This window comes from Gavia stellata, chromosome 13, assembly GCF_030936135.1.
Source record: "Gavia stellata isolate bGavSte3 chromosome 13, bGavSte3.hap2, whole genome shotgun sequence".
Taxonomy (NCBI): domain Eukaryota; kingdom Metazoa; phylum Chordata; class Aves; order Gaviiformes; family Gaviidae; genus Gavia; species Gavia stellata.
In genome coordinates, this window is record NC_082606.1 from 8446602 (window position 1) to 8462915 (window position 16314).

General features: G+C 37.1%; 1 protein-coding gene across 1 annotated transcript; it reads right to left on the reverse strand.

Annotated features, from left to right (window-relative positions):
* Positions 1-765: 765 nt before the first annotated feature.
* FAM81A (family with sequence similarity 81 member A) lies at positions 766-13089 on the reverse strand. Its single transcript, XM_009809069.2, has 8 exons — positions 13043-13089; positions 11526-11799; positions 10628-10746; positions 4518-4647; positions 3195-3301; positions 1893-2028; positions 1321-1516; positions 766-905 (listed from the first exon to the last, which is right to left on the reverse strand). Exons 1-8 carry the CDS (start codon positions 13087-13089, stop codon positions 766-768), a joined length of 1149 nt encoding a protein of 382 aa, XP_009807371.1.
* Positions 13090-16314: the final 3225 nt, after the last annotated feature.

Consider the following 16314-nt stretch of genomic DNA (forward strand, 5'->3'; position numbering starts at 1 on the left):
CTTTTACCTTGTCTCAGTTCCACTTGGTTAGTCATTTAAAAAGGTCACAATACTTAAGACCACATGAGTTAAGTTTCTTACGTTGTTCATGAATCATCTTAGTCTACAACTACATTATATAACACTATTTAGTTTACACACACACACACACACAGGATATTTGCAAAACTAAACGAAGATTTTCTGACCGCATCTAGGTTTTGCAAATTGGTCTGTTTAGTGCCAATTCTGTCTCCCCAGGAAGTCAATAGTAGAGAAAGTCACTGTAAAAATGTCCATTGACTTCAACTAAGTAATTTGTATTAGGGTGGAGAACCTTGCCAAACTAATATTAAATGAATGATAACGACTTGTTTTGGTGTTTTTTTTAAAAAAAAAAAAAAAAAAAGCAGGGGGTGTGCAGGTGCTTTTATTTTTATATATATAAAAAGCATATACCTGCCTGCTCAAGCCTGCAAAACTGGGGAGCACTGGAATGCCTTTAGCAAATTAGGTGCCAGCTTCACCAATATATTACTCTAGTTTTACACTTAATCTCCTGAGAGCAACTAGAGTAGTGCAGCGGCAAATCAGCACCTCAGCCCTAAAACCTTGTGTCAGTTGATTTGTGAAGAGCTTGCATTTACCGCTTTGAGTAAACATACGGGCCTGTGCAACAGCAGCATGTCGTTTGGCACATGCAGTTAATTTGGATTACAGACTGGAACAAGATTAGTCTGCCTATTTAGCCAGGTAAACATTAACCTCTCATACAAAAGCTTGCAGTCATGGTCCAGTTTCTCCCCATGTTGGAACCTCCTGCTTCATTTGGTGGATCTGCTTCTGTAGTTCATCTCTGTCCAGCTTCATTTTCGCTTCTAGAACTTGCCGTAGGGACCCAATGCTCTCATAGATAGCGGCAAATCCTAATTGCAGGTGAGAATTAAATTAGTTCATACTCAGAAGCAAGAGTATCGCGTAATTACTATCAGAATGGGCTTCCTACCATAACACTGTGCTTTACACTAGGAAGATAGCAAAAGTTCTGAAGAAAAATAGGACTGTAATTGTGTGCTGATGGCAAAAATGCCCCCGATCGCAGCAAAGCTATACCAATGTATGCTCTGGGGAGAGCACTTCTAAGCTAATAAGATGTCACCTCTTGTTGCTGTGAATTTCACACCTAGTGAAAATCCTTTTTAATGCCACAGATGCAACCATTGCATCTGGTCCAAAAGTGTTTAAACTGCTTCGATACAAGCAAAGGCATTTTGCATATTATTATAAGTCAATCATTGTTACCACAATTCAGAATAAAGAACTTGATAACTGTGGTCTTACCAGCATTAACTTCAGCTTTCATTTCTTTTATGTCTTCATTTATCTCATCTTGAAGTTTGCCAATGCGAATATTTATCTTTTCTTCAGTCTGTTTTGCTTCATGTGCTTCCACGGTTATCTTCTGTATTTCTTCTATTTTGTCAATTTTCTCTGCCATTTGGTTGAATTTCACCTCTATAGCTCTTTCACTCATTTCCTGGAGCCGGGAAAAAGATTTTTTAATTATTTACTCTGCATATGAAATTACAGTGGTCTTTCCCAAATATGCAATAGAGATTGATTTAATCCTCCGTTATGTGGAATTCAAAGGTGTAAGGAATTATAATTTTTTATAAAATGGTTTAAACTGGCTCGATTACTGTAGGCTAAAATACTGATCTATTTAGAAGTGATCAGATTTATTTGAAAACTCTCAGGCTGTGGGGATGTTATACTTGACATCAGTGAAAACAGTTATACAAATATTGAGGAGGTCTGAAAACCTCAATATCTCAATTACATTATCTTAGTTATTAATAATGCTTTTGAATACTTCCTGAGAAGAAGTATTAAGACATTTTAACAAAACTTACAGTGTTTTCCTTAAAAGTCAATGAGAGTTGGTCAATTTTTTGCACAAGCTCTTTTTCAGTCCTTTCATGCTCCTGTTCCAACCAGCTACGTGCAGACAAAATCTGGCTGCTGAGCTCCTCAATAGCATTTTTTAATCTAAGAGCATAATAGAAATTAGCAGATACAAAAGAGCAGAACTTCTGGTCATTCAGCAGTGACTTTCTTATGAACATGTTCATGTTTAAAAAAAAAAAAATTACTGACTAATACATTCTTGACACCATATTAAGGTGACTCTTTGAACTTTAAAGCTACTAAACTGGATAAGGTAACACTGTTGTAGGAAATAAAGATGAAAGCACAACAAAATAGCAGTTACTTGTACGAAACATATCACAACATTTTGAAGCATAGTAGATGCAAATTCTTTGCAGCACTGAAAACGGAATAGGGTCATCCATTCAGATTATAATCTTTGTGTCTGTCGGTCTTTGATCTGAACAAAGATTTGATACACCATTTATTTTGGTGGCAATGCTGGTTCACATAGCTCCACTTACATTGCCTATGCCCACCTGAAGTTTACACCAACCAATTGTGCCAGTGAAACTGTTTCTTTAGGCAGTCTTTTTTCCAGTGAATATATGAAATCTGGATCTATTCTTTCATCTGGTTTGCAAACAGTTTTACTGACGTAACTGATGGGATTGCATGAGGATGGCAGTAAGGAGTAAGAATGGGGATGGTTTAAGACAGGACTGCCACTGAGTGAAATACCTGGAGAGAAGTTATAGGGATATATTCAGTTCAGATTATATAAAGTCTAGTAGTAGCACAGTAACTTATAATTAATAATTTAGGTAGTTGAGTAATATATTCATATCTGAAGCCAATTGAAGGCAGTAACACTGTGTGAATGCTGTGCCTCGCTTCCTGGTTGCTTGAGTTGAACTCTTTGCCCTGCTCTCGACAGCCACTTCCAGCATTCGTTGCTTCGTACAGTTCTTGCAAAAAGGTACCAGGCCACCCTTACAAAAATCCTTAGTTGTCTTCTTTAATACAAGTTGCCTGAATACTTAACTAGGGACTTAACGGGCTTTTCAAAATTGCCTAACCACATTAGGGGCAGAATTTATGTTGAAAATGAGTCCCGCTTGACTGACATCTGTGCTTTTGTAAGCTACCTGTTGAGCACACAGAGACATATTTAAACAGGTTCATGCTTTTGTAGACCTGAAGATTACAACAGTGAAACTTGGAAAATTGAGGCCCTGTTAATTTTGCGGGGCCCATGGCAGCAGCGAGGTTTCCCGGGCACTCACTTCATATCCAGAAGGTGGAGCTGTTGGTTGCTCTCCTTATAGGCAATCTTCAGCTTTGCTTCTTGTTGCATTATTGATTGCTCTACTCTGCTCAGAAGATGAGAAATCTGAAACGAAATTCAGAATTTACTATTTTTCCACAGCATTTTGTCACAGTCTCTTTTGGGATGTTTTCATAACAGTAGAGGAGATCTTAAAGAATGGCTGTTTTTGCTGACATTTCAGAAATTACTGAATCTGCACATCTTACTTTATCGTGAAAAATACACTATTTCACAAGATGAAGGTATCAACATGGTGAAAACTATAATTTTTCAGCCATAAATAATTTGAACAGTCTTGCCTTGAAACCATCTGCCTTCTCCCCCCCTTGAGACAGCTGAATTACATCTCCATGTTGCCACAGAAGCAGAGTAAACAAATGGCAAAGCAGTCCACCAACACTGAGTGATATTCTTCATCACTTCATGTATAATGGCTACAGCAGTGATAAAAGTGCTGGATTTAACTGGGGATAGGTCATTCCTAACAGAAGATGTTTCTCACCAAAACAATCATCCCAGTTTTGTAAAACATGCTGTTCTGTTTTACAAGATTCATGACAATATGCTTCTAGCATGCTAATACACTATACTGAGCCTTCTCAGAAAGGTGAAGTGGATTTTAACCATTTACCTACTGCAAAATGAAGATGTAAGATACTTTTGTTGCCCCAAGAAAATGGAAAGACCTTGAGATGGAGATTTGAAGAATCCTCTTCCTTAATGTCCTAAGTCTCTGCTTGTATCTAGTGCTCACTTCCATTCTCATACCCAATGGAAGAGAAACCTGACAGACGGATTAATGGATTCACAGAACCCAAAACCAGTTTTGTTCTGCAGACCTTCAAAAATTGTGTTCAAATACATACAAAATCATCGTGGGAAGGCCAAAACATACAGAGAGAGACACTGATGCTTGCGTTGTTCTGGTAGTTTTGTAGAGCATCTCTGTCATGTTCACATTGCAACCTCAGGAAGCCATTCATTCAGGCCAGTAATCACTGACTTTTGTTCGTTCCTGGAGTCCTTTCAGGTGCCTTTAAATACCAGCCCCTTCTACACAGCATGCTAAAGGCAGCAATTTATGGACCTTTTTTCAGTTAGACCAGTACAGTAATGCAGCTAGGTACCAGTGTTCAATCTAATAAAGACTGTGAGCAGATACATGTCTCCATTTGTACGTCTGTGACCTCCCAGGATAATAATTAACTGTAACGGAGTCTGTGTCAATTAGACTATAACTCTTACCCATACATGGATTGCTTTGGCCTAAATACTATACCTGTATTTCTGCCTCTTTGATTTTAGATTCTAAGATCAGCTTGGACGTGTGTTGGTCTTTACTTAGGCTCTGAAGTCTTTCATACGTAATTTTATGCTCTGCAGACAGTCTGGCTAACCCAGCATCACACCTGTTTGAATAAATAAATAACAAAGCACAGCTGAATATAAGGTCCAGGCTTTTTAATTACCCATTTTAGACTGGGCATTTCTGTGAAATTGCTGGCTGTCTAGCAAAACAGCGTCTTATGAGACTGTAAGAATGGGGATATATCTCATAGTATTCAGGAAACTGCTCCCAAATGGGACTAGAAGTCAAATAGCCTGACACATACATTCCTGTCTTCTTGGCACTGACATAATATGTGTAGGCTGTGTTGTTATCAGTCGGGGAAATCACATTAGAAATGCAAAGATGCAGAATTTCAATACCTTGTATTTTTTTCATACCCCAAAGATATCTGCTACGGTGTGTATGATTTTGCCTACATGATTAGAAGCCTAAATAATTGAGGACCATTTTTTCATTATTGTAGCTGTGTTCCTCTGAGTTTTACATTCTTATTTTTATTTTTACTTGTGAAATAGTAGTAGACAATTAATATGTGTAATAAACAATGTGGGGCAAATTTTACAGTTATTAGTCTTCATTTAGGTAAAACTGTCATTGAAAGCAATGGCAATTTTGTCTCACAGAAGACTATGAAATGCAGTCCTGGAACATAATAATTATTGTTTCCTTTCTTCACATTGGAACATTTCTTGATGCTGTAACATTTTCAGGATAAATGTGCTATAGAATATGTGCATTTTCTACTACATTTAAAAAATATTTTGGTCAGGTGGATTTCATCTACAGTAATACAATAAGGACATTAACTGAGCTGTAAAAATATAAGTACTGTAATTTCAGGAGTAAGACCTCTGTGAAGTATGAGTCATGTATATTTTTTTACTAAGGGAAATACGTAATTGGCAATGTTACCAAACTTGATCTGTGAAACTGATGGAGAACAGACAGCAGTTACAATTTGAGGGAGAAAAAGACAGTAAAATGGAACAAGTTAAGGCAAGTTAAGTCATTACCTAAACCAATGACACATTTTAACCTCTTTTTAGTCACATTTCAGTTCAAAGGCTTTCATTTCAACATGCATGTTTCATCACCTCGGTTACAGTAACTACCATTATCATTAAACATGAAGGGAAAGTAACAGCTAAAATGACAAATGGATCATCTGCTTTGTGCTACGGTACAATTTCAATATGAAAATAATCAGTAATGCAAAATAGCACATGGAAATTATAAAACTTGTGGAAATTAATTTATAGTTTAGCAGTTCAGCGTTGTGAAACCAATTACTAATATCTGTAGGAAGACCAGCTAAGGTTAACATAGCAGTGAACCATAGTTGCAGGTCTTACAATCAGGCAGTTTCTTTAAAAGATGAGAGAAGCCACATCTCTCCATGTTGTTACAATCAGAGAGAATCAGAGGAATGAAATCATCTTCTATCTAGGCACCAAAAGCCTATGGGCTCAAAAAAATGGTTAGTTTTGTTTCTCTGAGGCATGACAGAAAACAGAAAAAGCAACAGCTTTGACACTACTGTAGCAAATGTAAACAGAAGGCATCTGTAATTGTTTTTCAGGCAAATTAGTGTTTTGGGTTTAATCACAGTGCATCTCTCTTCTTTGTGGAACTCAGTTACGTGATCAAAGGGATCATATAGTTGCGTGGTAACTGAAACAGTAAAATTCTGACTGTTAATTTAGCGTCGGCCTGGTACGTATTAATCAGATTATTTTGGTTTTCTACAGGGATACTGTAATTGTCACCCTTTTAAACAAAGTTGGAAGAAATTTAAATTCCATTGTCTGTAGTTATGGAATGTTTATCCTGCTATTTTTTTCTAAACAATACTCTATATACTGAAGTGCTCAAAGAGAAGTCTCTTTGCTATATATATTGTACACACTCACAAACACCTGATTAGTTACCTGATTAGTTTTGACCTGGAAGAAAACATTAGTGCGCTGCAGACAAAGAATGAGATTTTGATACTAGTTATGTGAGTATACATTTTGAGTTAAAAACTTACAATTAAATAACTTCAGTCCATGCTTCCACTAGCTTTCAAATGGGGGGGAGGCAATAATAAGATGAACATATGGAAAACCACAGGCTTTCTAACACTTTTGATTCAGGTTTCTCCTACATGATGGGTCAGAAGCATTCTAAACAAAAGGGCACATTATAGTTCGGAATTTTTTCCGTGTTTAAAAAAACAGGAGAGGGAAAAAAAAAAGCACACTACAATCCCCATTGAATTTCCCATGCCTCTGAAAGTTCTGCTTTGATACTTCTTTGTAGATTCATGTTAAAATGACAGTAGAATTCTTCTTAAAAATAGAAATAAATATTTCTCAACACTGAATTTAAGTTCCTGGGTAATTTAATCAGACTGTCTATCTAAATGAAACCAGTGGACTATGGATATAAAGACAGTTGAAAACAACTTTTGAGGTTTGGTCATCTTAAAAGCACAAGGAAAGAAGTGAGAAATAGATTAAGATTTCTAGGAAGAATACTAGTTTAAAAATAGAAGAGCTGTATTTAAAACCAGTTTGTACAAAGAAATGCACAATAAATGATTCTCTGTCTTCATGTCTGAAATGCTGAAGCTGGCCACACAAACAACCCAGTGCAGTTTTTCATGTGCAGTTGCACACGTGCACTGTTGAAATTCGGGGCAAAGATGCACTAGAATGTGTTCGGTTTACTACTGTTTAATTTTTGGAGGACGTTTTCTTAACGTTCTGGTTGCCAAGCTATGTACTTATGTGCAATTAGTAAATGAAGACTAAATGGAGAGATTTCATAATGCCAAGTATTCTTAATTTCAGAATACAGTATAATTCTAGAAACCAGTAATGTTTAATGTAAACAGTGAAATTATCAAACAACTGCCTTCCAAGTCGTGGTAAGCAAAAGCAGTAGTTACTTTTTCTGGCGCACTGAAGAGCATTTTTGTTGTCTTCGATCTCTTAAGAAATCAAAACACAATGGGTGCTCTATTCAGTATCACCAGGGACTAGATAAAGCTGAGAACTACACCAGTACTCTGCAACAGCACGCTATATAAATATGCTATAATGGTACACGCAGATTTTTAATGTTCCTCATTTTTTATAACAGGAGATGTTTCAATTAAAATACCAGTGTTTCAGTGAAAAACAAGTATCTGAAGAACAAGTAGTGAAAAGCAAGTTGATCCAACCAGGGGATCCACTGGGCAAGAACAGCAGAGCTGGTAGATTCTGAATAGCCTGGATCAGGGAGCCCAGACCAGTCCTCACTGTGTGCATCTCCTACAACAGCCAGAGTGCAGCAGATTTATTGTACTTAGGAAGTTCGTAAATGCAGTGCATCCCAGATGCATCAGACTCATTTTCTGTGCAGTGTAGGAAAATCTGCCTACATGTAATGAGTCCAGGGTGTCTGAAATGAATCAGATCTATAATGTATATAAAAAAAATCATCTATATATGCAAAGTAGGCCCAATTTGAACATGCATGGTTGCCATTTCTCTGTTTCAGCTATCAGGAAGCTTCTAGAGACAGCTACTGCTATGGTTCTGACCAGGCTGCTGATTTAAACTTTCCAGACAAATGATCATAGTCCATAAGTTATTCTGTAAATAAATGATAAGGCACTACTCATGAGTTTTATGATCTAATATCACTAGAAATAGAATTGGTAAATACGTGTTACATAAAATTGCCAGTATCAGGGACAGGAGGCTGGAGTAATGGGTCTACTGGCATCTGTCTAATTTTCTGCTGAGTACGTCACTAAATTTAATAGAGGTAATATTTTCCTTAAAGTTAATGCTGATTCTTAGGAAAACGTACAGCATCACTCATGGTGAACCCTGTAACGAAGCATTACAACTGAAATTTGGCCAGAATCCTGAGACTGACACTAAAATTATTACAGGACCAAAAGGCTCAGACTTAGGTGATTTACTATCACGTGGCATATATGAACTGATCTGCACTGATTGTCCATCTGCACACTTCTAGGCTAGAGTAAACGTGGTGTACGTAGAGTTAAATTAGCCTACTGTCACTATAGCCTGAGCCATACATAGTACCTTGACTGTGGCTGAGAGCTGATGCACAGTAAGTTGGTAACCCACAGTAACTTGATCATGTTTCTATGGTTTCACTCTTTGAACTCATCTGAAAGCTAGCAGGGCTAGATGTAACAGTAAAATTACATTAGGCGAGTACAGCTTATTTTCCATAAGGAACATTGGCTAGAGTAATCAGAAAGCGTTTATCCCAGGAAAAGTTTCTGGTAAGTATCTGTACAGTGCTAACAGCATAACAAACTGCCATCTTGACCATGATCTCCAGATATTACTATAATCATTATTCACAGGAACACTAATTTTCAAAGTAGAATACATCTGTAAATAAAGGCAAATAGCTTTCTCCCATGGAACACTCTTTTAACTTTATTTCTGGTAAAAGGAAGCTTATTTTCTTCTTCGTTCAGGGAATATTTTTATGTAGAGAGCATAATGCTGAATAGAAGGAATAGAAAGTAACAGTTAAAAGACGGTAAACTGATTGTCTTACGGTAATGAATACAAATATCCAACATTCATTGCACAGTCTGACATACGGCAGATTGGTATAATCTTATACAGTTATCAGATGAATTGCAACCCAGACACAGCACAAGGGCGTTGCCTTAAGTAGATCCTGGCACAGACTGTGCTAGTCCGCCACCAATCCCCATACCGAGTACTTGGGACAGGCACAGGCCCCATTGTGAAGCTCATGCTGGCACGTGTTTATTCACTTGAGTTCTGTTATTGAAAGCAAAGGCACTATATTTTGCTTTACAAGGTGTCAGTAACTGTGTTGCTCCAAATATAGACCTCTTTCAGGATATAGTGTGATCTCTGAGTGGACTTTTAATATAAAGAAGCAGGAAGATGCAAGTATGTACATTTGTCAGGGATTTCTCAGTGAGATAGATAGATAGATAGATAGATATGCGTGTGTATATCTCTCTACATTTTTCAATCAGTTTTCTGATTTGACAAAATAAACTTGTGTGGTTCCTTCCTGTTTACTAAAGGATAGTGCATAACCTGCTAATTTTTAATTTTCTTTTAAAACCTCTCTAAAGTAGTCTTTACAAAATGGGCTATGAAAGTTACAGTGGAAACTTCAAACAATCGAGTAATTTATAAGAAGACTTTAGTTCAAGAAAAATCCCTCCCTGATTATTTTTGTAGGCTCTTGAAGGTTATCATGAAATCAGTTGAAGTACAAAAAAGAAAGAGAAAAATTATCTGTACAATATAGACGATAGGTCAAATTCAGGACAAGTATAATTCCACTGAAGTTATTGGCCAAGCTACTTTAGGCCAGATTAGGTCCTTTTTCTCTAGCTGTACATATCCTCTGTCTTTTGTCCTCAACTTTACAGACACTTAAGCAAATGTTGTTGAACTGGGGTTTGTAAATGTGTCATTGATGGCACAACCAGACGTCTGTGTAGTTGCACAATTGTAACCTGGAGTTTCAAGTAGCCTGTAAAAACTCTATTATTTTATAGTTTTCTGTTCCTTACGTGTCAGGTAGCCTACATAGTTTTTAATATGGCTAACCAATAACTGAATGCACAGATTTTTACTTCTAAAATATATGCAAAAATGTGCAACTATTCTGTTCTTTACAAGTGCGTGCATATTGTTCCATGCTGCCTTTATAATTGTGCTAATGAATTTCTTTCAAAGATAGTCTAACCATAGTACTTTTTAAAGCTGAACCAAATCCAAATTCCTAAGGAATTTGAGGTAACTTATTAAAAACTAATTTCAGGAATTTCAGGAATTAAGGGTGATATTAAGTTTAATATGTAGTACTGGAATGCAAAGGATTATTATTCATTTTCTTGAAAACAGCGAGCAAAACTATCCTGGGAATTTTGCCAAAGTTGAATTCAGCCCATTATCATTAACATTCATATGTCGAGATTAAAACAACACTAGCTAGTCCCCAAAATATACTTCCATGTTGACTTTTACCTTGCAACTCTTCCCCGAAGATCTCCTAAACCAGAAAGCTGCCGCATTTCCAGACTCTTCAGGGTAGAATTTGTTCCGTAGCTGAGATTGTCTCTGACACGAATCTGTTCCTGCAGCATCTACAAAGCATTCATATGCAAATATAAACTCAGTATGTCACATTTAATGTACGCTTAAAATGTCACTCATTATTTTGTAGTATTTCAGTAACATCAGATAGCATTTTATTATTACTTTATTAAAAGCTTTGTCTTGTATCGTACTAAGCCAGAAACCTTTCAGGTCATTTATTATTTCTTATTCTTAGCATCCAATCTGCACATAAATGCCATAATATGTATAAAGTATAACTTGACAATGGAACGGAGACTTAAATATTCCTTTTTATCCTTTCGTTTTCCCCACCACACCCCTGCTGCTCATTGCAGCAGAGGTCAGACGAGAAGTCATGTATCTGCATATGATTAGGTCATACAAATGAGCACTTGGGTTTGGCTACTTGGTGTCGTCAGTAAGTCGGAAGTTAAAGAAAGTTTATTATGGAGCTAAAGCATTTCCTAGTGTTTATACAGCACAGCCTTTGGACTGAAGTTGAGCTGGGTATTAGTGTTGCATTAATTCTTTTTTTCCAAGGTTTTCCAGTGCAGCTTTTGAAAGCAAGCTTATTAGCACCACAAAGGTTTCTGTGTTTATATGCTAATATCTGTGCTATTTTCATAGCCACTGAAAGAATTATGTAATTTGCAAACAGTTTTTCAAGTTACAAAAACAATTTATAAGCTTACAGGATCTTCAGACCTTGTCTGACCTTTACATATCCTGTGGTAAACTTTCTTATTAAATTAGAAGGAATGAGTAGCTGAGACGGCATTAGTCCTGTCAAAAATTCTTAACATACCTCAATGTCCCGATTAAGCTGCCTCACTATTGCCGTTATGTTTCGGATATGTTCTTCCAAGAGTTGCCTAGCCAACCGGTCACCCCCCCCTTTGTTCTGCATTCTGTGCAGAGTGGAAACAATGTCCTCCTTAATGCGAAAAGCGTGTTCCACAAGAGCCGCCGTTGTTTTCTCATGGCTTAGGATTCTGTCTTCCAGCTGATCCACCAGGCTTGCAGATGCCAACGGGACCGCTGTCAACGCCTGGCTATGCAGCGGTATGTTTCGAACCCGTCTAGTGAAGAAGAATATCCAGATATTGTTAAGTTCTCACACAAAACTCTGCAGTGTCTTTCCACTGGAGACAGTGTGATACTGTCTTAGTAGCCATACTGGGGAGAAGCACCAAAATACTCACAGAGAGAGGGCCCAGTGCTACAAATAAGTGGATGCTGTGTTGGCTACTGGGTTTATCTTGTACAAAGGCAGGTCAGGCTTTTTTTCCTACTCTTTAAGGAAGCTTACAAAAGCATAGGATCTTAAGAAAAGGGCATTAGCATTATAAAAGTAGTTACAATTCAGAACTATAATTTGATTAAGAAGCCGAATTCAAAACCCTTTTATTGAGTTTCAGAAGTAATGCTATCTGTCTCTACAGTTTTCAGGCTTAATCAAAGCAGTAACTGTAGAAGGTAGATACTGCAAATGAAATGGAAACAGACTGAGATTATAAAGGAGTAGCTTGTGCCCATTCCTTTTATCAGTCTCTATAGCTATCCCATAATACCTTACAGAAGCTTGTTCCCCCATGAACTGGACAGGAGCATATGTAGATGTAGAAACTGAGGAGAGACCAAAATTATGACAAGCTTCTCATAGTCTTAGAAATCAAATTTTCCCCCAAAAGAGCTTACATTTGGGTACCTTGAATAATTGTCTGGATTTTTCAAGAGAGCTCTGTATTGCATAGCTTCCATGGAAAGCGATAGAGCTCATGGGTGCTCAAAGTAAAAAAAAAAGGTTGCTAATGCATGCCATCTTTTCCTGCTGCTATATTCTGTAAAGAACAAAGAAATTTTTCAGAAGCATAAGTAGCAGATACAAGTTCAACCCCACTTTGAAAGAGGAGATCTTTTTCTTGGAACTCAGTTATTTACTGTGTATTCTCCATGTTGTTTCCTGTTAATGAGCCAAATTAACAGTTTACTTTCTCCATGATGATATTGATAGAGATGTATGAGGACTCCAACAAAGGTTACTTCTGGCTCTGAGTTTCAACACTCATTCCATGCTATAAGTAGACTGGCTGAAGTATAGTATTCTTGGACTTCTACTCATTAATTTCTTTGGGAAAGGGTTAAGTAAAAGCTGAGTAAGGAATTGTGATTTGGGCCATGATTTGAATGAGTCTACAGTATTTCACTTTGCTTTGCATACAATGCCGAAGTCCCAAGTCACAGCATTACTATATATAGGGAATTGAGAGACACATAATACTCTGCAATATGAAGATTTATTTTTTGCATTCCAAACTGTACCTTTCAGAAGGGGCAAGAGTTGGGAAGATTGGGCTTCGCTGGGCCATTTTCTGGTCAATAATTTATGTCTGTTGAAAAAGTACACATTGAATTATTTAATAGTTTATATCTGGCACTGAAATGACTTAATGCTTCTGCTTTAAGTGAACCTTTAAGTAAAGTTTAAGATTACACTGACAGTTCTGATCTTGGGAGTTCATATATTGCTTATGGAATAAATGCAAATAAAAATAAGTACAAAAGAACAAAAGAATGAAAACTAAAAACTGTTAAAAAGCTTTTTATAGTGAAAACGATACTCCTGAAAAAGGCAAGGTTGACAGCCTTGAAACTGAAATCTGCTGTTGACCCACAGAACTGGTTTGGCAGGACAGAGGCAAACAAACTTCTTGTCCCCAGTCTGTCTACTGGTCTCAGACATCATCAATCAATGACTAAAAAGTAAGATCTACAGGTTATCATAAAGCTTAAGAAAGTATTGGCTAGAGAATGAAATTAAAGTATTTAATGACAGCAGATTATTAGGGGTAAGGTGTTTTTCAGGTAAAAGCATTGGCAGTCAGAAACCTAAATGAAATGTCTTAGACATCAGCATAGTTTAGCAAAACTGAGTCTTTTATTAATTTGTCTTCAAATCAAAATGACCACACTTTATGTTGTAAGTAATTTCTTCTTCTGTGGTAGAGAATATAGATTCTGTTTCTAATTTTTAGACATAGCCAGCCAGACTGTGACAGATGTTGCAGCAGGGTAGGTCTGTTAAACAGCTTCAGAAAGACATTTTAGATATCTTACTGTAAGTGAGACCAGTACCTGACTCAGTAGCTTTTTCTGCTGACAGTAATTAAATTAATGAAAAAGATGGTAGTCTCAATCAGATCCAACTATTCCACCCTATATAAAACGAACAAACATTTTTAACTAGAAAAAGAATGAGCATGGCCTGAGTCTGAATTCCTTGAGAACCTAAAATCTTCACTGAAAACTAAAGACTGATTTATGAAAAGAATTTTGCAATTGCTGATGACATCCGGTGCAATATGCTGTACAAACAAAAAGAGAAAAATAGGGTTATTGAAGCAAAATAGTCGAATGGCGATTGTAAAGTGGTGATAGGACTGTCCTCCGAGATCTCAAAATGCAAAGCATGTTTGTGCTTTAGAAATGTGTGAAAGCACTGCCTAAAAGCAGAGAGCAAACATTGTCACAGTATGTGTGTTCTATTTATAGTACGCTGCTTCAGAAACTACAAATTAGAAAAAAAATAGTTTTAAGAGAAGCTGGGTTGCTGAGCAGCAATGACACTAGACTGGAATTCAGAAGGTCTGATTTTAATCCCTTGCTCAATCTCTGATCCTGAAGACTTTGGACAAGTTATTTCTGTGTCTAATGACTCCATTTCACTATATGGAAGACAAATAATGATAGCTAACTCCTTGTTTAAGTTCTTACATGCCTCTAAGTAAAAAGCACGGTATAAGAGCTGGGTATCATTATGATGACTTTGCATACAAAGTCCTGCGCAGACACTGAATGTCCAGTCCTGCAATGTTCCTCACACTCGTAGTTTCCCTGTTGTTGTTTTCTTTTTTTAATAATGCCACCGCTCTGCGGGGTGTCCCTCCTAGCTGTACCACGAGGTTCTACAGTAACCGGGCACCCAGTTCTTAATAGATCTGAGCTCATTTACTCTTAGTCCTCTGGGCCATAACACGTTTTAATGAACTTGATGCAGTGAAGCATTTAAACACAATTTAACTATAAACACAGGAATATCCCACTGATTTAAGAAGAGCTATGCGTATCACAGCAGCAAAGCACTGGATGCTACCTAGAAAAATGAAGAACAAATATTAAAGTCTGTACATTTAGCAGTATCTTAGTGAAATACACCTTATAAACACCAGCCAAACAAAAAATCCTCAAGTGTTTTAATCTTACGGCCTTCAGAATCCATTTATTATTGATTGAAAAAAATGTTTGCAGCAGACTAAGTATAAGATTGCTTTTTACTTTTTCTGCCAGACTACCATTAGACAATCAGCTAAACGCAAACGTCTGGAGAAACTGTGCACATGAAACAAAAGTTACACAGATGGACTTCTCATTCATTTGTTATTGCTAACTTAAGCACATCACTTGACACACAGTGAGATACCTCATCATCAATTATCAGATTTCTTGATCTGATCCAACATCTGGAAAGGCTGTGTTAAGATCTTGGTCAGCAGTTGTACAAAACTTTTCTGCAGTTTGTAGGTATTTGCGGTAAACAAGAACAGATAGGTGTCAGAACTAATGACAAATTCCCTCTCTATAGGTGTGTGCAATACCGATTTAGAGTAATAAATATAAAAGAGAAAATAAGATGTTCTGATGCTTACATTCAGAAGAGTGTAGTTTCACGTGGCTCCAATTTTAATGGCGGTAAACTGGGATCAACTTAGATACCAGCTGAAATACTAGCTTCAGGTGCTTAATTTTTTTTTAAATGATGTTGTCTCCTGCTTGATACTGCTATAGCAATTTAAATCATGATATATTAACCCAGTAAATTTTGGTTGATTGGTTTAATTTATTGAATATTCCAAATATACTTGTCACATGGATGAGATAAAGATTTTTCCTAGTTGTAAGTGGTATGCCTGATTGCCAAAAATAACAGTTCACTTGATACGTAAGGCGGCTTTTCCATACACACATGGGGTACTTCTTTATTGTTTCTTTAAGTCACTGACATCAGACATGTAAAAGCTTGAAAAAAAATCAGACATGGGACATGCTGAAGAAACACTTTTAGCAACGCAAAGTTCACTCCTTGCTATTTGTAGTGCGGCATCCCTTCCTCACTTCAGCATACTGCCTTGCGTGTTTATTTTCTGCAGGTTCTCCATTTCTCCTGTTTTGAAGGATAACCACATCTGTAGTGTTCAGTTCTCCATCTTCCATTATAACCTATGTTTAATACTTGCTGTTTTCACATTCATTTTCACATTCACAATACGCCTGTGGGGTAGGAAAGCATTATTATCCCTGAAAATACTATTTTCCTTATGTTGCTGGTAGGGAAATGATGGCGGGGGGGGTGGGGTGGGGTGTGTGCTATGTGACTTGCCACAAGTCACACAGGAATCAAAGCAGACTACCTGCCTGGGCAAACACTTTAATCACCCTTCTCTTCTTAAAATAGAAACCGCTTTGGTTGCTATACAGGGAGCATACGACAGCACCACCCCAGGAGCCGCAAGATCCTAGTGTTACTCTGAAGCGTT